The sequence below is a fragment of the Astyanax mexicanus genome, chromosome 8 (genome assembly GCF_023375975.1).
Source record: "Astyanax mexicanus isolate ESR-SI-001 chromosome 8, AstMex3_surface, whole genome shotgun sequence".
Lineage (NCBI taxonomy): Eukaryota > Metazoa > Chordata > Actinopteri > Characiformes > Acestrorhamphidae > Astyanax > Astyanax mexicanus.
In genome coordinates, this window is record NC_064415.1 from 42625492 (window position 1) to 42648165 (window position 22674).

Consider the following 22674-nt stretch of genomic DNA (forward strand, 5'->3'; position numbering starts at 1 on the left):
TTACTTTATTAGTTACTTTCAGCAGCTGCAGACACCACGTCCTGCCGCCTTAACATAAAAATTATAACCAGTTTTGCCAATACTCCCTTCATTGGAAAATGCATTTTTAACAGCAACAATGTATCTCTATTAAGTTGAAATATTTCCTAAAAAAAAATATGTTTTTTTTATAAAAAAAAAAAATAAACTTAACAAAAATATATATTTTTTTTTATAAAAAACAAAATATGGTCTTTCTTGATTTTACTAAACATAAATACTTGTTTTTATAAAAAAAATATATAAAATAAAGAAAGTCTTTCTTGACCTGACATATTTAACACTGTAAAACTGAACATTGAACTTGTTGTTCTCTGCAGGGCAGCAAGGAGTGGTTTTATAAAACAGAACCGTGTATATGGTCTAGACCAGGGATCACATATATGCGGACTGCGGTCCGGGTCCGGACCCAGACGTTGTCCAATACGGACCCATACCGGACCCAACTACTGAGAAGGATTTAATTCTGACAGTGTTCATTTAAAGCACCGGAACTTTTCTTGTCTTTACGGTATGTGTGCTCTGCGCCACAGTGAACTTCCAATCATGTGTGGTGTAAAATCTTTAAACGCTCTCCTCTGCCAATCAAATTTGTGGCAGACCGCTGCCCTGGCTAGTGAATTGGGACGTGGCCTCAAAAAAAAGTCTTTATAAAGAGATAGGGAGCCTGAGAACTGGCGAAAAACGAAAACGGGAGGAAACTAAAGACACGCCGAGCGCGAGAGAGAGACAGGGGAGAAAGCGAGACGCGTGTGATTGGGGAAGAGCGGAGGGGGAATGGGTAAGGGAGCGGTGTGTGTGTGTGTGTGTGTGTTTGTGGAGGAGATGAGGTGGAGAGAGAGAGAGAGAGTAACGCACAGTGACTTAAAAAAGTAACTTTAATCTGATTACTGGATTGGAAATAGTAACGCATTAGATTACTCGTTACTGAAAAAAAGGGTCAGATTAGAGTAACGTGTTACTAAGTAATGCCTTACTGACATCACTGGTTGTGAAACAGGAATCAGGTTGTACACACTGGTGGAGTTATTGTAGAGGATGTGAGCAGTTTGAGTCACTGTGGCTGCCATCCCAGCAGGCACAGTAATAAACCCCTTCATTACTCTTCTTCACTGCGTTCACTCTCAGAACATAATCACCCTTGTCTAGAGCCACGGAGAAGTCTTTAGCTTCAGGATAGTTGGGATCAGGAGTGGTGCTGCTGCCGGCTTTATTAACGTACAGGATCCTTTTCAGAGCTTCTCCATCTTTCTGATGGTACCAGTGGACATAGTTGCTATCACCTAGTCCACCCACTTTACAGTTTATAAAAACTCTTTTGCCCTGCTGTTTTGTCCAGGAGAGTTCAGTTTGCTCCACTGTCAGTCCCAGAGTTCCCACTGTAATCAACATTACACAGTAAATAAATCATTTTAATATAAATGTACAGTGTATTCACTCAAATCAATCTGGTGCTTACCTGTGAACAGTGAGAAGAGAACCACACACACAGCTATTTTCATCTTTCATTCAGTTCACCTTAAAATCTGCTTGAAAATACTTCTGATTATCTGCTGGTTTCTCAAGAACAATGCAGTTTCAAAGGGGCTGGGCTGTAGAATAGTGCTGATGTCATTTCCTGTGGGTGGAGCTGCAGTAACAGTGGTGCATGTTGTGTGAAATTTGCTGCCCTCTGTAAATTCTCTCCTAACACAGCACTGCCACCAATATGCCACTGTTTTAATTGGCCATAACAGTATAAAAGTGATAACCTCAGGTTATATTAATCCTGTGCAAATTGACAAGTAGCCTATGTGTTTTTATTGGAAAATAAGTTTTTATATTTTTCAATATTATTTGAGCAGACTAAGAAATTAAAGACCAGATCAGATTGAATCATTTTTGTCTCTTAAAATGATATCCCACCAGCAGAGACCCTTATTCACCCTCCTCCACAAATCAAGAGGGTGATTAATATTTTATTATATGAACTGTGACTAAAATATAATGTGATTTTACTTCAGCGTTAAACTTCAGTTGTTTGTTCTGTTCTGTCTCTGCATTCATGTGCTCTGCTGTGTGCTCTTCCGTGGCTGCGTCCAGAAACCCCAAAAGTGTCTCCTTTTTCCTACCAATCCTCCTCCGTGACACGGAAACTGATTTCGTGACTCCATCTTACCGCCTGTCCGAATACCGTAGGAGACGAAAGAAGCAGCTTAAAATTCTCCTGTAGGAGGCTTCCAACAGAGGATACATTAAAACATCCTACTCCGGAGTAAGCAGGATTTTATTGTAATATCTGAATTTTTAACTGTGTGTGATAGTGACGTTGTGAAAGTGGCTCAGTTCACTGGTAGTCAACATCCCATTTAAAAGGAATCAGCTGTCCCATTTCCCCAATTACAGCTTCTTCCCTCCATTCCTTCTCCTCTCCTCCTCCTCTCCTCGATTCCTCCATCTTCTTCCGGGGAAGGAGAGGAGGAGTAGGAAAGTAGGAGTAGGAGAGGAGGAGTAGCAAAAGTTTCTGGATGCAGCCCATGTCTCCGTCCCCGTCTAGTGCTTTCACCTGTTTCATCTTTAGCTCCGCCCCCTCGTTACCTTTCCCCAGGTGTTCCCTGTTTCCTTTCCTGCCTTGTGTGTTTACTTATAGCCCTGTGTTTGCTATTTCCTTTGTCTATTCTTGTACGTGTTTGCATCAGTTCAGGTTGCGTTTATTTCCTTTTGTACTCAGTGTTTCTTTGTTGTTTATGTTTTTGGTTTATTGTTTGTGTTCTTAATATGTTAATAAATATACTTGATTTGCTTCCGCTTCTGCGTCCTCTCGCTGCTCCAAACTTGACAAACTAACTGTATTACAGTCATGGTAGAAAGTGTTGACGCCCCTGAATTTTTTCCAGAAAATTTAATATTTCTTCCAGAAAATTATTGCAATTAAACGTTTTGTTATATACATGTTTATTACCTTTGTGTGTATTGGATAAACATAAACCAGTGAAAAAAAGCCAAAATTTAAATAATTTCACGCAAAACTGCAAATATTTTTGGCAAACTCAACTTAATATTTGGTTGCATTGAGAAAAAATAACTGCAATCAATCGCTTCCTATAACCATCAACAAGCATCTTACACCTCTAAACTTGATTTTTGGACCACTCTTCTTTGTTTATAAGGGCCTTCCCCCAACAGCTTTTAAGATTTCTTTACAGATTTTCAATGGTATTTAGATCTAGACTTATTGCTGGCCATTTTAGAACTCTCCAGCCTTGCACACAGTCAAAGCAACTAGTGGCAGAAGCAGCACAACAACCATAAAACATCTTGGAACCTCCACCATATTTGACTGTAGCTACTTTTTTTTTTTGTTCTTTGTAGGTCTCATTCTGTTTTTGGTAAATGGTAAACCGTTTTGGTGCTTTATAAAAAAGCTCTAGCCTGGTCTCATCTGTCCACAATGCCTTTTCCCAGAGGGTCTGCTGCCATATTGTTTTATTTCCTTCAATTATCCATGGATAGTTTGTGCTGGCCCGAGTGCACCCTGCACCTGCAGGACAGCTTGAATTGCTTTGGAACTTGATTGGGGCTGCTTATCCACCATTTACCAATCCTGCATTGCAAACTTTTACCTTTGTTTTTCTCTTCCATCCAGGTCCAAGGAGATTAGCTACAGTGACATGGGTTGTAAACTAAATGAGCTGTTTTCTCCTCTTTCGGTTTTTATGCTTAGTTTGGCACACGCAGACACACGCTGCAAAGATTAAGTCAACTTCTCTCTGGTTTCAGGTGTGATTATTATATTGCCTACACGTTACTTGCCAAAGGTAATGAGCAACACATGCTTGAATCAAAGTTATATACCCACAATTGTGGAAAAAATCCAATTCCAATACACATAAAGGGAATAAACATAATAAACATGTGTAGAACCAAACGTGTAATTGCAATCATTTTCTGGGAGAACTACTTAATTTTCTGCAAAAATCTCAGGGGTGCCAACACTTTTTTGGCCATGATTGTACTTATACAAACACCAAGATCTGTTTCGGTCAGTATCGGCTGATACTTAATATTAAGAGACTTGGATTGAGTTGGGTTGATCAGTGACATATGTATATCACGTTTGTATAACACAGGCAGAGTTATTGCAGTTATTGTAGAGGATGTGAGCAGTTTGAGTCACTGTGGCTGCTGCTATCCCAGCAGGCACAGTAATAAACTCCTTCGTGGCTCTTCTTCACTTCATTCAACTTCAGATCATAATTTTCACCTTTTTTCTTCACAGAGAATTCAGAGTTCTGAACAAAGTTATTGCCGGCTTCATTAACATACTGTATCCATGTGAGTCCTTCACCGTCTTTCTGATGGTACCAGTGGACATAGCTAGTCTGTAGCCCCGTCACTTTACACTGGATCTCAACTCTTTTGTTCAGTAATTTTGTCCAGTAGAGTTCATTCTGCTCCACTTCCACTCCCAGCGTTCCCACTGTAATCAATATTACACTATAAATGAACCATCCTGATAATATTATTTTTAATTGATTGGTTTATTTGATCTGGTTCTTACCTGTAATCAGTGAGAAGAGAACTGCGTACACATCTATATTCATATTTCATTTAGTTAGGCTTACAGCTGAAAGTCTGTATGAAAATACTGCTGTTTATCTGCCTGATTCTAATGAAGAGGATTTCGTTTCATAGGGTCTGTGCTGTAAAGTAGTGCTGACATCATTTCCTGTGGGTGGAGATGTAGAAATAACAGATGTACAGCTGTCTACACTGCATCATTTCTCCCCCAACTCAATGCTGCCACCAAAATGACACTGTTTCATGTGACCATAACAGAACACATTCACTTATTAAAGGAAAACTCCGGTGTAAAATGGACTGTTGTAGTAAAACGTGATAAAATGTACTCACCTCAGTTCTCCCCATTTTTGAGTTTTTATTGGCTTTAAGCCAAAATCATCAACAATAGAAGAAATAAACGCTTAAAATAGATCACTCTGTGTGTAATACATCTATATAATATATGAGTTTTACATTTTGAACTAAATTACTGAAATAAAGATATTCTCATTTTTTTAGATGACCCTGTAGTAATGCAAATGTGACCTTGAGTTGGGTTGATCAGTGACAGCCCTATTTAAAACTGATGTTCTGTGTTTATTTTATTAGTGTTTCACGTGGCCTTCAGATTAGCTCAAGAACAGCAGCTTCATGGAATGGTTTTCCATGGCCGAGCAGCTCCATCCAAACCTCACATCAGCAAACACAAGGCAGGTGAGTAGATACTTTTGGCAATAATAGCGTAGTGTACAGTCTATACAAATAATGTCTGATTATATTAATACAGTGCAAATTGATGTGTATGTATATCACGTTTTTTTTTTTTTTTTTTTTTTTTTTTTTACATTTTTCAACATTATCTGAGCAAGGAAAGAGACTTTAGAAAAAGATTTGCTCACAAACAGTAGTTTTCCCGCCCACTGGTGGAGACCCTTATTCACCCTCCACCACAACATCACGAGGTTGATTAACGCTCCACCAGTGGAACTGCTAACACATCTTAAATTTATCTAAACAAACACAAACACCCATAACTCCCTCCATATCAATATCAATGTAAAAATCTATGTATTTGTTTAAACTGAATGTATGTAACTCTTTCACTCTGTCAAGGTTAATGTACAGGATATGAAGTCTTTAAGTCACTGTGGCTGCTTCTATCCCAGCAGGCACAGTAATAAACACCTGTGTGGATCATCTGCACTGCGCTCACTTTCAGAACATACGTAACTCCCTCGAGCCTCACAGAGAAGTGTTCTGCTTCAGGATGTTCAGGGTTGTAAACAGGACTCGTTCCTGCAGCATTAACATACAGCATCCTTGTGAGAGCTTCACCGTCTTTCTGCTGGTACCAGTGAACATAATTGAAGCTCTGAAGTCCAGTCACTTTACAGCTGATAGAAACTCTTTTGCCCACCTGCTTCGTCCAGGAGAGCTGAGTTTGCTCCACAGTCTGTCCCAGAGTTCCCACTGTAATCAACATTACACTGTAAATGAACTGGTCAATTATTGGTGAACTGGTTTTATTAGGAAAAATAGATCTGGTTCTTACCTGTGATCAGTGAGAAGAGAACTACAAACACAGCTGCATTCATCTTTTATTAGATTAGCTTAAAGTCTATTCTTTTATTTTCAGAGGAGCTGTGCTGTAGAGTAGAGCTGATGTCATTTCCTGTGGGTGGGTCTGTTCTTCCAGTTATGGGTTAAATGTGCTGCCTTCTTCACTTTTGTCTGTTTTAACCAGTGGTGTGCAGTAAAGCCCTTTAACCCTTCAGAGTAGGGTGACAATAAGTGCATGTAAATCATTACATCATATTTAATCAAGAAACATATATTATAGATATTGTAAATTGCAGTGGCGTGCAGTGAATATAGTGTGTACCACTTCTGCAACCACCCCTCCATAACCCCCCACCCCGCCGCCGGCCGACCAACACATAGATAAATATTACAATAACTACATATTCTCTGTCTTGACTTAGTTATATTAAATTAATACAAATCAACAGCCCACAAATACAGCTACAAACCACAAAAGTATACAATAGACCCAACAATAAATGCTTAATTTTCCTACAAGTACAACCGTTCAACATAGATCACTCATTTGTATGTCTACAGTACACCAGGGCAGCCAAAACATTAAGTACACACAAAAACTCACCAGTCATGCGGCCTATTATTGTGAATTAGTTTCACATTGAAGGAGAGCCTTTAAAAAGGCATTTTAATATGATGTGACACAATATTTGTCTCATTTACAGGCCCAATTCCATCATACTTAGCTAACTATTGAATTAATCCAGCATGAGCTCCGTTTATGACTAATCAATGCGTAACACCTTCAACACATCGGTGAGAAGGGGTTACACAGCCGTGGCCACGCCCCTGTAGTGAAAATCATTAATCTGATTGGTTAGATTGTCATGCGACTTTGCTTATAGATTCATTACTACACCCTTCTCGAAATCAGGAGAAGGGCCCACGCAGACACAAGGGGGCAGAAGCCATTTTAAAAAACAGTTTTGATTGGTTAAAACCGCTGTTAGTCAGATAAGAGTTCCATACCAACTGAAAAACACAGACTAATGCTTTAAATTAGTTGCTGTTTTTTATTTTAGCTAATTTATAAATAAATAAATGTGTACACTTACAATAGGTATGATATATATATATTTCCTGATTAAAAATGATGTAATTATTTACATGCATTTATTGTCACCCCTTCTCTGAAGGGTTAGAAGGGCATCATTATACACCACTGGTAAATTGTAATATCATAAATTTCATATATTTCATAAATTAACTAAAATAAAAAAACTGCAACTAATTTAAAGCATTAGTCTGCGTTTTGCAGTTGCTATAGGATGCATATCTGACTGACAGCGGTACTGTGTCTGCGTGGCCCTTCTCCTGATTTTGTGAAGGATGTAGTAATGAGTCTGTTAGGAAATTCGAAGGAAAATCTAACAAATCAGATTCATGATTTTCACTACGGGGGCGGGGCAATGGGTGTTTAACTCCTCTGCTTTCTGATGAAGGTGCTACACATTGCTTACCAGTAATACAGAGCGCATGCTGGATTAATTCACTAGTTAACTAACTAGTTTTTATAGAATTTCACAGCTACCCACCCAGAGAGAACAAGGCCAGTTGTGCTCTTATAGGTCTCTGGCAGCTGATGGCAAGCTGCATGACTGGGATTCAAACCAGCATCATAGGATTCTATTTTTTCTGATATGTCCCTCTCACTCCTAAACTCTGCACCCCTAAAACTATGCAGGTATGTACAGTGGCTTTTAAAAGTATTCATACCCCTTAAACTTTTTCAACCACAAAATTTATTGTATTTTTTGAGATTTTAAGTGATAGACCAACACAAAGTAGCACATAACTGTAAAAAATTAGAAAAATGTGACATGCAACACTTATATCAACATCCTAAATCAACACTTAGTACAGCCACCTTTTGCTGCAGTTACAGCTGCAAGTCTTTTGGGGTATGTCTGTAACAGCTTTGCGCATCTAGAGACTGAGCTTTTTTGTCCATTCTTCTTTACTAAAAGCTCAAGTTCAGCCAGGTTGGATGGAGAGCCTCTGTAAATAGCACATTTCATGTCTCTCCACAGAAGCTCAGTGGGATTTAGGTCAGGACTTAGACTGGATCATTCTAACACATGAATATTCTCTGATCTAAATCATTTCACTGTAGCTCTGAGTGTATGTTTAGAGTCATTGTCTTGCCTGAAGTTGAACCTCCTTTCCAGTCTCAAGTCGAGCGCTTTGCATTTAGGCCAAAGGCATGCAAAATGCATGTTCTAATTCTCTTAATTATTCATGGGTGTGTTTCGGGTGTAATGTGAAAAAAAACCAATCAGTGTGCCAGTAGTCATTCCCTTTAAGAGCCAGTCGCTCGGTGACTTTGGCGTGTTCTTATCTTAGCTTTTGTTTGTCTCAGCAGAAGAAATCAGTTCGGAGCGCTGCAAAGGCAAGTTCCGCCGCATTCTCTAGCATCGAGAGAGCTGGACTAGACTTTCATTAATTAATTATTTTATATTTTAATAAATGTGACCTGGTGAAAAGAAACAAATGGTAACATATAGCTTTATAGATCTGTGTATTTACATTTTTTTTTAATGTTTTGAATAATTGAGCCGCGAAAGTACGGTGGCAAAGTGCTTTGATGTTTTTTTTATATATAAAGATTATAAAAGCGAATTTCAGTTTAATGAAGGCGAAGTGAAATAAAACAAACTTATGTTCAGTCAAAGTGCTTTTCTATTTCAAATTTTTTATTTTCAAAACTTTAGGATGTGACAGAGAATGAGTGAGAATGAGCATGTCAAATTCTCAAACAGCAGAATCTACTATATTAAGCTACAATTATTAAGTCCATGTATTAATCATAAACATAAAATTTAATAATGATAATAATAACAGTTTCTGTGCACATTTTTAGGTATATTTTATTTTATAGTTTATAGATTCCTGAAGGCTATGTGTGAGGGTTTTTCTTTTGCTGTGGTCAAGAAGTGATGGTATGGGTTTATTTTTTGCTTGGGTGAGCATTGTAAATAATGACTCTTGACTGTTGTCCTGGTTTAAATCAGTCAGAAGCGCACCAAGATAGAAACACACCAGATATTTACCTGAACACACCTCACTTCCAGACCACCACACCTATCAGCGTTAATATATTACTAAACTGTAGCACTATTTTAACAAAGAGGTATAAGATAGCAACGGTACTTTTGCAGGGTGTATGATAGAGCCCTAAATTACAAACAGCTGGACTCTACTAACTAATTGATTAAATTAACTAATGAAAGCAAGTGATGGCACTGGATTTTATTTAGGGGGTTCAGAGTAAAGGAGGGTAAAATTCTTTTGCACGTCATACTTTTTAGATTTTTTATTTTATTAAAACTTTGAAAACCATGTACCATTTTTTGTCTTGAGAGACTGGGAAGAAGAAAGAAGACTTTGAAAGGGTAGTGTGGTCAGTGAATACAAATATTTTAATGAATGAATGAATATAGTTCAACTTATATAGCGCCTTTCTACAAACCCAAGGAAGTTTTACAATTTACACGTTTTTACACACACGCACATTACACATCAACACTCATCCACACACCGGTGAGAAGCGGCAGCCAATAGCGCACAGCGTACTCTCAACTGAAAACAACCGTCCACCTGGAGGACTGTAGTGCATCGGGCACTACAGCTTTTACCCAGGACAGAGTGCCAATCCATATCTGGGCACAGTCATGCATACATTTACACACATTTACACACACACCAGATCAATTTAGAGTATTCAATTTACCATGTCAATTTAGAGTTTTACATTTTTCTGGGCAATTTAGATTTAGTATTCAATTTACTTGATCTCCATGTTTTTGGCCTGTGGGAGGAAACCAGAGGCCCCGGAGGAAACCCACACAGACACGAGGAGAACGTGGAAACTCCACCCAGATAGGGACTTGAACCCAAGACCCCAGTTCTGGGAGGCGACTGTGCTAGCCACTAAGCCACCGTGCCGCCCAACTCTAACTCTAAGATGGACATTCTGTCACACTGTATCTGAGTGTAGTACCTTTATTTAAAGTGAGGAACAACGTAGTATATATAGTATATGTAGTATATGTAGTATGTACAGTATATGTAGTATGTATAGTATATGTAGTATGTATAGTATATGTAACTGTTGTGGAGAGTTCAGGGTGTTCAGGTTGCACACAGGCAGAGTTATTGCAGTTATTGTAGAGGATGTGAGCAGTTTGAGTCACTGTGGCTGCTGCTATCCCAGCAGGCACAGTAATAAACTCCTTCATGGCTCTTCTTCACTGCGGTCAGTTTCAGATCATAATTTTCACCTTTTTTCTTCACAGAGAATTCAGAGTTCTGAACAAAGTTATTGCCGGCTTCATTAACATACTGTATCCGTGTGAGTCCTTCACCGTCTTTCTGATGGTACCAGTGGACATAGCTAGTCCGTAGCCCCGTCACTTTACACTGGATCTCAACTCTTTTGTTCAGTAATTTTGTCCAGTAGAGTTCATTTTGCTCCACTTCCACTCCCAGCGTTCCCACTGTAATCAATATTACACTATAAATGAACCATCCTGATAATATTATTTTTAATTGATTGGTTTATTTGATCTGGTTCTTACCTGTAATCAGTGAGAAGAGAACTGCGTACACATCTATATTCATATTTCATTTAGTTAGGCTTACAGCTGAAAGTCTGTATGAAAACACTGCTGTTTCTCTGCCTGATTCTAATGAAGAGGATTTCGTTTCATAGGGTCTGTGCTGTAAAGTAGTGCTGACATCATTTCCTGTAGGTGGAGATGTAGAAATAACAGATGTACAGCTGTCTACTCTGCATCATTTCTCCCCCAACTCAGTGCTGCCACCAAAATGACACTGTTTCATGTGACCATTACAGAACACATTCACTCATTAAAGGAGAACTCTGGTTGACTTTTGTTGCAGTAAAACATGATAAAAAGTATGAGCTTCAGAAGACATTAAGCAGTGATACTAAAGAACATTAAAAGATTCTAATTTAAAAAGCAACTTCCCAATTCATGTCCGTGTCACACAAATTTCTCTCCTCAGCCTCCATTAGATCCTACACTACAAGCCTATAATATTCTAATAAATTATTTCACCATCTTACCAGCCAGCCAATCCTGAGCTGTTTCACAACTTTATCACTAGAGTTCATTTGTCATACCTATTCAAATAGAGAAATAGAAAAAAAACATCAACATTTCAAGGCGGCTTACTGCACTAGATTTAACTTTTAAGTTTTAAAGACAATCACCACCAACATAGAAATCTTTAGTTCAGATCATTTATTTTTCACATGTACAAGGTCTCATCAACTTTAAAATCCAGTTTATGTTTTTAGTTGGCCTAATTTTAGTTATATGAAATGTGTATTGTAAGCTCTGCTGACTATCCTTAAAAGTCAATGAAAAAAATCGCATCAATGACACTTTTTACATTAATCAACAAAACACTATATACTTTTGTTAATTTAAGTTAACAACTGGGAAGAGAGAATTTATTACTATTACCTATTTGTACTTATTGTCAGTCATATAAGCTTATAAAGGGTCATCTCAAAAAATAAGAATATCTTTGAAAAGTTACTTTATTTCAGTAATTCAGTTCAAAATGTGAAACTCATATATTATATAGATGTATTAAACACAGAGTGATCTGTTTTAAGCATTTATTTATTTTATTATTGATGATTATGGCTTACAGTCAATGGAAACCCAAAAATCATTCATTCCGTATTTTACGGGATGGGCGGCAACCCTATTTACCAGAGTTTCAGGACCGTAAATCCCTTCTCTGGGTTAGGATGTTCTGGTGTCGGTTTATCCTCCATTTAATGGGCGTTTGGTTAAATAATTTAAATTTAACTGTGAACAATAAAAATAGCTGCATGGAACTTGGTAAAAACTGAGATAATGAGAAGCTAACTAGCTAATTTACCAGCTTCTGTGGAAGGTGGTGGATATAAGTTAAATGGAACTCCTCAAGACTTAAAAACACTTCAAGCTAATTTCTCCTTATCTTTTAATGACTGTGACAGCCTATAACTGGGTATATTATATTATTTATTCTGGACGTTTATTATCACTGTGGGTGTAACCTAAATCAATGGTACACTACTGCACCAGACATTTAACATAGAGTAAACAAATATGGCCGCTCCTTGTCGTCACACAGAGTATACACATAAGGTGGTGGATAAGATAAAAAACAAACATTGCTGGTTTGGCAATGTTTCTCTGGAATTATTTAAATAGGCCATCACTTTTTAAGATATTCAAAACGAATAATAATAAATGTGCAAAACTGACGAACTACCCCCATTTTATGCAGCCCCCGTTTCAGAAACACTGAATTAAAAAAAGAGTAGGAATATAAGAGGTTATAATATATATGTTATATTAATCTAGGCGGAATTAACCTTACAGCCACCAATATTTCCCAATTTAAAAGCTTCGTTTTCAGAGACCGAAAAATGCTGTTTTCCTGTGAACGGAAAGGCCAAAACGGAGACAAAAACCTCTCCGTTTTTAAAAATCTCCGGATTCGTGTGGATGGGGCCTTAGTCTTCAGTCTTGGCAAAAAAAAAATCATGGTCACAGTAAGATTTAGCACAGGACAATACCTCAGCAACAGCAGTTGTTTAAATAAAAACCTGTAGCCACTCAGTTTAAGTTCAAATGGCTCTTTTTGTGTTATACCTTCTTCAGACCCAAATCAGAAAATTTTGGGACAGTATTACACATGCAAATAAAACAGTGCACTGTTTCTTCCACTTACATTTACTTTTATTTTGACTTGATTACAGACTGTATGAACCCAAGACATTTCATGATTTATCTGATTATCTACATTCTTAATTAGGACCATTAATTATTACATTTTTTATGTAGTAACTCATAACATGATTAGGATGTATCATCACATATTAAGAAAACATGCTGGGATTTAGCCTTCAAATCTGCCCACCTCCATTCTCCCAGTCCCATTTTGATACTCAGGGTTGCCAGGTACAAACAATAGCATGCAAACAGTGTGCTCCAGCCATGAAAACATAGGAGCTAGCTATTTTTCTGCTGAACAGGTAATCACTGAGCTTCAGTAAGGTTCACTAACCACTGCTATGTAATTTACCTACACCCACTAGTAGTAAAGGCTGGCATTTTGGACATTGCAAACATATATATTCACTGATTGGATACAGAGTAAGACTCATCGTTGCTTGCCACTGTGTGTCAATCTGGCAACCTGCATGAGCTTCACAGCTGGGAATGAGCAAAGGGGGCAGGAAACTGTATCTGGGGTTTGGAAATTGGGTTCCTGTAGCCATTTCACACACTCACTCTCATTCCTAAATATGACTAATTCTGCATCTCAGGCATGCCAACACTTCAACTATAGTTAGTACAGGCAAAATGTAGGTCTACAAATGATAGATAGATAGATAGATAGATAGATAGATAGATAGATAGATAGATAGATAGATAGATAGATAGATAGATAGATACTTTATTTATCCCGAAGGAAATTTAGGAGCAAATGAGTTTGAAAAAATAAAAAATGTCAACAGGTGTAGCCATGGTTTGGCACAAAAACAGTATCCACATATTGAAAAATATTGAAACTTAAAAACCATGTTCCTGTATGAAAGTTAGAATTGATTTGCAGATTTTTTTCTTCTTTAGTAGATTAAAAAAAACAAAAAACAAATGTAAAGCAGCATTTTTAAACCTTTTCAGTTGGAGGTAAGTGCCACCGGTTCCTCCCAACCCCCACCCCATACACCTTATTCTACCATGCACACTTTCAAAGGCTAATTTCTTTCTTAATTTCTGGTTTTGCAATGTTTCTCTGTGATTATTTAAGATATATCCAAAATGGATAATAATACATGGGCAAACCTGACTAACTGCAATCCACATTTTTTTTGCAGCATTTTCTGCAGCCCTTTCAGAATCACTGATTTAAAGAATGAGGAGGAATATTTGAGGATATAATATATATATATATATATATATATATATATATATATATATATATATATATATATATATATATTAATAATAAGTTATATTAATCTTAAACCTGTATATTGAAATAATTATAACTCACATTTGAAGCTTTCAAGTCAAAAACTCATGCGTAAACTTGGATTGGGCAGAAGGAACCTTATGGCCACCGATATTTCTCAATTAATAGGAAATCAATCAAGAAGTGGAAAAAAAGTCATGCTCATTCTGCATTTGCATGCGGAAGATGTTGTTGGCCTTTTGCGCTTTTTCCGTTGTGTTCAGATACTTGTTCAGAATGGGTCGATATTTCTCAGGATGGCCCTCACTATTATCTGTTTTCCACTGGATGTAGGCATTATTTTTCTCCATCTTCAGATTTTGAGCCAGCCAGACCCAGAGTCTGGAGCACGGCAGGAGAGCCACAGTGAAGTAAATAGTATCTTTTTCAGTATTCATCACATTCTTGTAGGAATTCAGGTACTTCTCAATGGCTGGTGTTGGTTGGATGGATTTTGTATCCTACAGTATGAAACATAACATAGTGCGCAATTAACATAAAACAATTACATTTTCACTGCAACATTTAATTGTTGCAACATTTAAAGTTCTTACCGCAAGTGAGAAGTCACTTTCACAAGACTGAAGAAATCTCTTGTAGCTTCTGTATCTTCCTGTAATGAATTCCCTCAGGTCATCTGGCTGCCCGGGCATCTCACTCACCTCTTTCAGCATGTTAGTCACCACTTGCAGGTACAAAATGTCCTGCAGAGTAAACTTGACAAAGCGAAACGCATCAAGGATACCGTTTTGCATATGGATTAGAAAGTCAACGTTGAACGTTTTTTCGGCAATGTCCATGTTCTGAACCCAAAGTTCCTCATAGACATCTTCACCTTGTTTGGATGTTAAACTACATCCAGAGTGGTCGTTGTTAACCCATTGGGACTGGCAGGAACCCTCTTCATGTCTGGTTGCCAAACCAGAGCTAAAGTGACATAAAAACACATAAATTGTCAAACAAATATTGTCTATAAAAATAGCATTTAGCATCTAATTTTATCAAAATGTTCCCACCATTCACCAAAGGCTAGTTACCTCACCAACTCACAAGGACTTCCCCCTATCACCAGTAATGCCCCCAACACTACAAAGGTGCAGGCTAGCACTCCTCTTTTTTCAATCAGCCACTGATGCAGCATCACCGGATAGCCAGCGCACTCAGAGGAAAGCGCAGCGACGCAGCTATGATACATCAGCTAACAGATGCCTGTGTTGACCGGCATCGCCCTGGGATTGATGAGGAGAGAGAGCACCATCTATCCACCCAGAGAGAGCACGGCCAATTTCTCTCAGACTCTGGCTGCTGATGGCCTTAGACCACTGGATCACTCAAAGCCATAAAGACTTGACAGCAACAGGGAAATGTATTAGTAAGAATGTAATAACTGCTTAATAAGAAGAAGTATCACTATTAATTTTACTAATATTAATTTGTCTTCAGTTTCTACCCTCATTATTACTCCTACTACAGCATCTCTCAGTATTCTTCTACAAAGATTACTACTATTACCCTACTACTCTCACTATTAAGTCTACTATCACTACTAATATTGCACTGTAAACCCACAATTTGTTTAAACTCAAATAAATGAAGTCTGTTTTATGTGAAGTTTTGTTTTTGGCTTGCATGGGCAGTGTTTTGCCAACCCAATGTTTTGAACCCAAACCGATAAACTACAGAGAAGGATTTAATTTTGACAGTGTTCATTTAAAGGGGCAGAACTTTTCTTGTTCACACTGCAGCGACGCGGCATCGCTTCCAAACGCTTTCTCTGCCTTCCTCTCGTCGCTTTGGGGCATGTCGCCTGAAAGAGCAAGCAGTTTATCTGCCACCAGCAAGAATATGAAGAGTTGTAGTTCAGTGCTGTGTATGAACAAGATGCTGTTCTTTTTTTATCGCCCAGTGAACCCTGCTAAACATCCAGTTCAGGACGAGCTGCTCCTCCATCTCTGTTATCTTACAAAGGAGTTTCTTAAAGCACAAAAAAGCCTGAAAAAGCTGTAATCAGCTTCTCCTCCGTGACCTCACACTGTAGTTCAGCCTGTGGTGTGTGTGGTGCTGAAGCCTTGTCCGCGTGTCGCTGATTGGCTACCGCCCAGCGAAACTCGCTTCTCATTTGCATAAAGGTGAAAATATCCCCACTTTTTGCCTCTCGCTTCGCCACTCTCCATAGAAAACAGTGGGAAAACGCATCGCGTCGCTGCAGTGTGTGTTTTGCAGTGCAGTAAACGCACAGACCAATCACGTGTTGTGTAATATCACCAAACGCTCTCCTCTGCCAATCAGATCTGTGAAAACCCTTTCCCTCAGCTAGTAAATTGGGACGCGACGGGAAAAACTGCCTTTAAAAAAGAGATAGGGTGCCCGAGAACTGGTGGAAAAACGAGAACGGGCGGAAACTAAAGACACACTGAGCGCGCGAGAGAGAAATGGGAGGAATGTACAAAAAATCTGCCCAGAGAGGCATTTTATTACTATTATATATTTTTTTCATCATAGTACAAACATCCTCAGGTAAGACGTTTCATACACAGAAATACATTATATATATATATATATATATATATATATATATATATATATATATATATATATATATATATATATATATATATATAATGTATGTCCAGCTGAAGAAAATTTTGTCAGTCCAATGTCTGATTCAGGGCTATACATATATATATATGTATAGCCCTGAATCAGACCTTGGACTGACAAAATTTTCTTCAACTGGACCGTCCTGAATTTTAATTAAATACCCCCATTCTATTGGCTTCTGGCACAACCTGTTTGCATCCTGGGTGTGTACCCCAGTTTCTGACACTCGCCACCAGTTTGACAAGAGATTACCTTTAATTATTTCAGTAAATGTAACTTATTCAGGCTTACAGTGTAATTCTTCCACTTACCACTAATTATTTCCCTTACTATTACTACTAATTACTGTTTATTCTATTATGAATGCTGCTAGTAGGTCTTCAAATCTCATGTAGTAGTAATATTAATATTAAGTAGTAAATCACTATTTATTCCATACTAGTAGTTATTCTATGGTCACTTCTATTGCTAATACTAGTACTACTGCTATTTTCACAATTTATTTTATAATACTATTTCTTTTACTTTATATACTGTTACTGTCACTCTTTATTCTACCACTACACTCTTTATTCTACCACTACACTATTAAAATTACTACAGGCACTCTCTTGATTTCTTCTTTTACCACTGCTGTTCTATCATTACTACCTCTGTTATCACTGCTATATGCCACTACTACTACAACTATTATTATTTTACTACTACTACTACTACTCTTACTACTACTGTAAACATACTAATTACATATTTAATTAATCTAAAATCAAACAGAAATATAAAGTGTAAGACACAGGAACACTCTAAAAGGAAACATATGCATGCTTACCTTATGAGAAACCCAAAAAGAAAAAAGGAAAGAACAGCAGAATTCATCTTGTGTAAAATGTTCAAATATATTGAACTGTTGTTCTAAAAAGCAAATTTTAGGTATAGCAGGTCGAGGAAAGAGCAGTGGCTGTGTAATCTTGAAGGTATCCTTCACAGAAATGCATCAGTTGATGAGAGGGAAGAACTTTCCCCAGCATTGAAACTGCTCGTTGCCCGTGACTTATTTGAATGACTTAGACGTTAGATGAGTCACTTCCTCATTTTTCATGATTTTTACTGTTCAACAGAAACAAGCCCTGAAAGGTTTTTCCACAATTGTGCAATCGGATAACTCAGATGACTGTGCATGCTGGGGCTTGCTGAGTGTGTGTGTGTGTGTGTGTGTGTGTGTCTGTGTGTGTGTGTCTGTGAGGTGGAGAGAGTGTGGGGTTTGTGTGTGTCTGTGTGTGAGGTGGAGAGAGTGTGGGGTTTGTGTGTCTGTGTGTGAGGTGGAGAGAGTGTGGGGTTTGTGTGTGTCTGTGTGTGAGGTGGAGAGAGTGTGGGGTTTGTGTGTGTCTGTGTGTGAGGTGGAGAGAGTGTGGGGTTTGTGTGTGTGTGTGTGAGGTGGAGAGAGTGCAGAGTTTGTGACAACCATAAAGGTTTTTCTTGTTCGTCCTTTCATCCGGACACTACTATATCTTTTTACTAAGGACATTGAGAAATAGTAAAGCACAATGACTTGGACAAGTAACTTTAATCTGATTACTAGGAAACACTTTGTAATACTGTTTCATAGTTAATAGGTAACTAAGCAGAAACTAATTAAAAGTGCTGCATTAACACATAAATCCCTTCTATTAACTACCAGTGAGTTCTGAGTAATTACTGAGTAGATAATACTGAACTAATGATTATAGCTGTTCACTATTAACCCAACACTAATTACTTACACTTACAAACAGTTTCTCCTGGAGGAATACTTACTAATTATGTCTCCTTTATAGTAACTATTCATTAATTACTGCCCAAATCAACATTAACTACTCAGCTGAAAACTATTACATGCCACCTGAACTATAGATCTAAATCAGTGTACACAAACAATTATTCGATCAGTGGGGTTAAGCAGAGTACTACACACTGCAGTAATTTACTATATGTAATTTACTCATTATATGCAAGATAATGAGGATAATAAAGTAACTTTTCAAGTACACTGATTTAGATGTATAGTTCTCTAGGTGGCATGTAAGGGTTTTCAGCTGAGCAGTTAATGTTAATTTGAACAGTAATTAATGAATACTTACTATAAAGTAGACATAATTATTAAGTAGTTCTACAGGGGATATGTAAGTCTTGGTTATTAATGTGGACGAGATAGGGCTTTAGTTCTATTTATTGAAACCTAGACGCTCTAAACTCCCTGAATCTTAACTCTTTATGGTGGCGCTAATAAAATGAGTTGGGTAAACTTGTGATGAATATTGTAAATATAGATTTGTTTAAGCTTACATATAAGTTTAATTAAGGAATTGGGAATTGTTTTAAATGAATTATTTGAAATGTTTAGGCTGATAAAGTCTACTGTGAACTGTGTTATCCACCCAATCTCTATAATTTGGTATTTATTGTATTTATTTTCTTACAATTCATTTTATGTACAAAAACAAACAAAAAACTACTATTGTTTACAAAATAGACTACTTTGAATGTTATAAAAAATAAAAGTTTAACATTTATTAGCATCTAATTCTGAGTTGTTGATTTTACTGCAGTGTAAAGTCATCAGTCTCCTGGTGTTTCTCAGTGTTGAATGAATCCAGATGAATCCAGATCATTTCAGCAGAATCACTTTTATTAGATGAAGGTTTTCAGGGATTCTGCAATGTCATTTAAAAAGAGCTCGTTGCCAGAAGGAGACAGGTGAACCCGGTCTCTGAGGAAGAGTCGAGGGTTGTGGAACAGAATATCCGGGTGATGAATAACACCCCCCTCCACTCCCAAGATGAAATCGGCCATCTCGCCGTTCACCCATTTCCGGGCTGCATCAATCCTCTTGGGGTGAGTGGAGGACCTCCACTGACGTCGGGGGGTGATCTCCGACAGCATGATCTTCATGTGTGGGAAACGACGGTGGAGATCACGGAGATCCTCCTTCATCTGTGCGCTAAGATGAAGGGCGTTCATTCCTCCAAGGTCGTTCCCTCCACAGTGGATGATCAGCACATCCGGAGACGTTCTTCCTCTTAGAGACTGGTTGAAGAACGGGACGAGTCCCTGCCACCTCAGTCCTCCCCAGCCGAACCAGCTGACCTCAGCCTGTACGCCCAGGTCACCTCCCAGTGAGCTCCTCGCCATCTCCTCCCCACGGCGAATATAGCTGTCCCCTATGATCCATACCGTGGGAGGAGCTGTAAAAAGAAAACAATAAAAAGAATATTAAATCATTGTATGTATTTATACAGTATATATACTTAAATATAGTATAATTAAACAGCTAAAGAAGTACTGCAATACAACAATTCATGCTTCATCACCACCAGTAACATCACTAGTGTAGTCTGTCTACGCAAAATTAGCTAAGTGGTTGCTATGTTGTTGCTAAGGTGTTGCTTGGTGGTTTTAAATAATGATGTTGGTCTTAAAGAAACGGTTGCTTAACCAAACATGGAAACCAGATTCCTGAATTCTGCCCCATAACGCACCTCTCTCCAGCTGGATTCGAGTCTTTTTCATCACTGGAGCTTCATCCTCCGGTGTCTCCACCAGCTTCCTCTTACCAGAGGTTCCGCTGGAGCTAACGACAATATCTGCAGCACATCAGTGACATTAGAAACAGGTTAGAAACAGAACTGTATTAAAATCAACATTTAAAACTGATCTGAGAACATTTGATTTAGTTTAAGAGAAATTAAACATGTTAACCAAACTGAAATCTGTCCCATAACGCACCTCTCTCCAGCTGGAGTCTGGCCTGTTTCAGTGCAGGAGCGTCCTCATGTCCGTCCATGAACACGTGGGGACGTTTCTCTCTCCTGCTGGGGCGGTTGGTCGTCCCGTGCTGGAAGTTCTCCCAGCTCTGCCGGTTGATCTTCACCGGCCGCTGAACCACCGTCTTTATCGAGATCAGTAAAGACATTCTGCTAATGTTCACTAAAGCTGCTCGTCCTCAGTAACTGAAAGATTTCCTCCGAAGTCCTGATACTGCGTCTCCCAGCTCTAGCCTGAACCCCAACTGACGGAACTCCTGCTGATATATGCTCAGGTGTGTGATGTCACATCTGTGATGTCAGTGGAATCTCTTCTGCAGTAACCATGGTGACCACCAGGCTAGCACGCTAGCTAGTGCCTCTAATTCCACTGGTTACCTGTTAATTTTAAGGTGTTAGTGCTGTTTTTAAACGTCTTCATGGCCCTGCACCACTTTATTTTAGTGATTTTTAGGTATTTTCCGGCTAGGTCTCTCAGGTCTTTATTCTACGGGAATAGGAAAAAAATAGGAAAATGACATTGCGTTCCCTTGCAAAAGTTTTGCATTCCCTCACAAATGTTTTGTGTTCCCTGGCACCAGTGTTGGGAAGTAACGGATTACATGTAACGGCGTTACGTAATCAGATTACAAATTATGAGTAACTGTAATCCGTTACAGTTACTGCTTCAGTAAGTGGTAATCAGATTACAGTTACTCTGCTAAAATAAAAGGGTTACATTGCGGTACTTTCCTATTTTTGCTCTTCCAATCCAACACCGACAAAACGCAAATAACATTTTGGTGTGAAATCGCTCTGATATGACGGGGAACTGTCTGCCCCTCCTCCCGTCTCGCTGCACACACACACATACAGGGAGGAGGGGCAGACAGCGGCTCCGCACACACGACGAGACGAAATTAACTGACATTTTGGTCAACGAATAAAAACGAGACGAAAATGTTTGGCAGGGACGAAATCCAATCAGACTGATTTAGGTCTGTGAAAGGTAGGGACCAGTTAGGAAGAGATCCAATCACTGCTACTTTAGCGGAGGCGCCGCGCGCTCAGTTACAAACCCGGGAATTAACCTGTCGTTACGGAGCTCGACTGGAAGTTAACTCGACAGTGTTCAGCAGGGAGAGAGAGAGGGGAGAGGCGATATATTTCTCCTTTGACGTCGCGAAAAACAAGATAATGTGTAAACAGAGACTCCATCTCCGGTAAAAACACCACTAATCTTTCAGCTTCTGCAGACCAGAGTCACACAGATCTCCATGCAGAGATCCGCGTTTTAATGCTGATGTTATTTCATGAGCTGATGGGGTGTTTAACTCGGCAGTGCACTAAAACACAGAACTGATACAGAACCCTAACTCATTAAGATCATCTGTTTAGTCTCACAGTGGGAAAGATACAGCTAGTGTTAAAGCAGGAACAGGTCAGAAAGAAACTCAATAATATATCCAAAATAAAACAATAAAATAAGTGAATCTCTGAACCCAAAAGTCTGTGTAAAGTTCCTTACAGCACTTTCTCATAAGTTTCTCACATTAACTCATGAAGTCTCTCAGTACATCCTGAGAGCATCTCTACAGGACAGTGTGTGAATGTTTGTTTTGATCTCGTTTATAGACTGTAGCTCCAGTAGATGGAGATAAAACTAGATCCTTTAAAAGTTGTTTTTGCATCTACAGCTCTGTTTAAACTTTAATTTAACTATTCAGATGTTTTATGACCTGATTTCTAGAGCAAAATTTTAAATGTAACATATGTATAGTCACACACCTACAATAATAATAATAATATACATTAAATCATATATAAATATATTTCACTTTCAAACATTAACAATATTACTCAAGTGGTTATTAAACGTTTCATTTCATATACGTGTAGAGTTAATAATTCAAGGGAACTGATGAAAAATCATTTACATTTACACCCTTTACATTTTAGTCGACTAAATTTACTGTAATTTTAGTCGACTATATTCTTATGACATTAAGTTGACTAAAACTAAAAACATTTCAGATGACTAAATTGTGACTAAAACTAAATACTA

General features: G+C 38.2%; 2 protein-coding genes and 1 gene segment (V, D, J or C); all 3 read right to left on the reverse strand.

Moving 5' to 3' along the window:
* Positions 1 to 1065: 1065 nt before the first annotated feature.
* On the reverse strand, positions 1066 to 6178 carry LOC103030487 (T cell receptor gamma variable 2-like). The segment is given in 2 exon segments: positions 1066 to 1418; positions 6134 to 6178. Coding segments are annotated over 2 exon segments (396 nt in total).
* An 8039-nt stretch (positions 6179 to 14217) lies between these two features.
* Positions 14218 to 17871, reverse strand: LOC125803740 (uncharacterized). The gene is made up of 3 exons (XM_049481853.1): positions 17660 to 17871; positions 14784 to 15156; positions 14218 to 14690 (listed from the first exon to the last, which is right to left on the reverse strand). The coding sequence occupies exons 1-3, from the start codon at positions 17704 to 17706 to the stop codon at positions 14367 to 14369; spliced, it is 744 nt and encodes a 247-aa protein (XP_049337810.1). The 5' UTR covers positions 17707 to 17871; the 3' UTR covers positions 14218 to 14366.
* Positions 17872 to 19474: 1603 nt separating this feature from the next.
* On the reverse strand, positions 19475 to 20950 carry LOC125803737 (uncharacterized). Its single transcript, XM_049481850.1, has 3 exons — positions 20593 to 20950; positions 20346 to 20450; positions 19475 to 20051 (listed from the first exon to the last, which is right to left on the reverse strand). The coding sequence occupies exons 1-3, from the start codon at positions 20777 to 20779 to the stop codon at positions 19498 to 19500; spliced, it is 846 nt and encodes a 281-aa protein (XP_049337807.1). The 5' UTR covers positions 20780 to 20950; the 3' UTR covers positions 19475 to 19497.
* Positions 20951 to 22674: the final 1724 nt, after the last annotated feature.

Excerpts from the sequence above, each read along its gene's own strand:
- LOC125803740 (XM_049481853.1), bottom strand. The coding sequence starts at position 17,706 with ATGAATTCTGCTGTTCTTTCCTTTTTTCTTTTTGGGTTTCTCATAAG. Across the intron at positions 15,157-17,659 it reads CTTTTTGGGTTTCTCATAAG|CTCTGGTTTGGCAACCAGAC; the intron begins GTAAGCATGCAT and ends ATGTCACTTTAG. Across the intron at positions 14,691-14,783 it reads AAAGTGACTTCTCACTTGCG|GATACAAAATCCATCCAACC; the intron begins GTAAGAACTTTA and ends TTCATACTGTAG.
- LOC125803737 (XM_049481850.1), bottom strand. The coding sequence starts at position 20,779 with ATGTCTTTACTGATCTCGATAAAGACGGTGGTTCAGCGGCCGGTGAAG. Across the intron at positions 20,451-20,592 it reads CAGACTCCAGCTGGAGAGAG|ATATTGTCGTTAGCTCCAGC; the intron begins GTGCGTTATGGG and ends GATGTGCTGCAG. Across the intron at positions 20,052-20,345 it reads TCGAATCCAGCTGGAGAGAG|CTCCTCCCACGGTATGGATC; the intron begins GTGCGTTATGGG and ends TTCTTTTTACAG.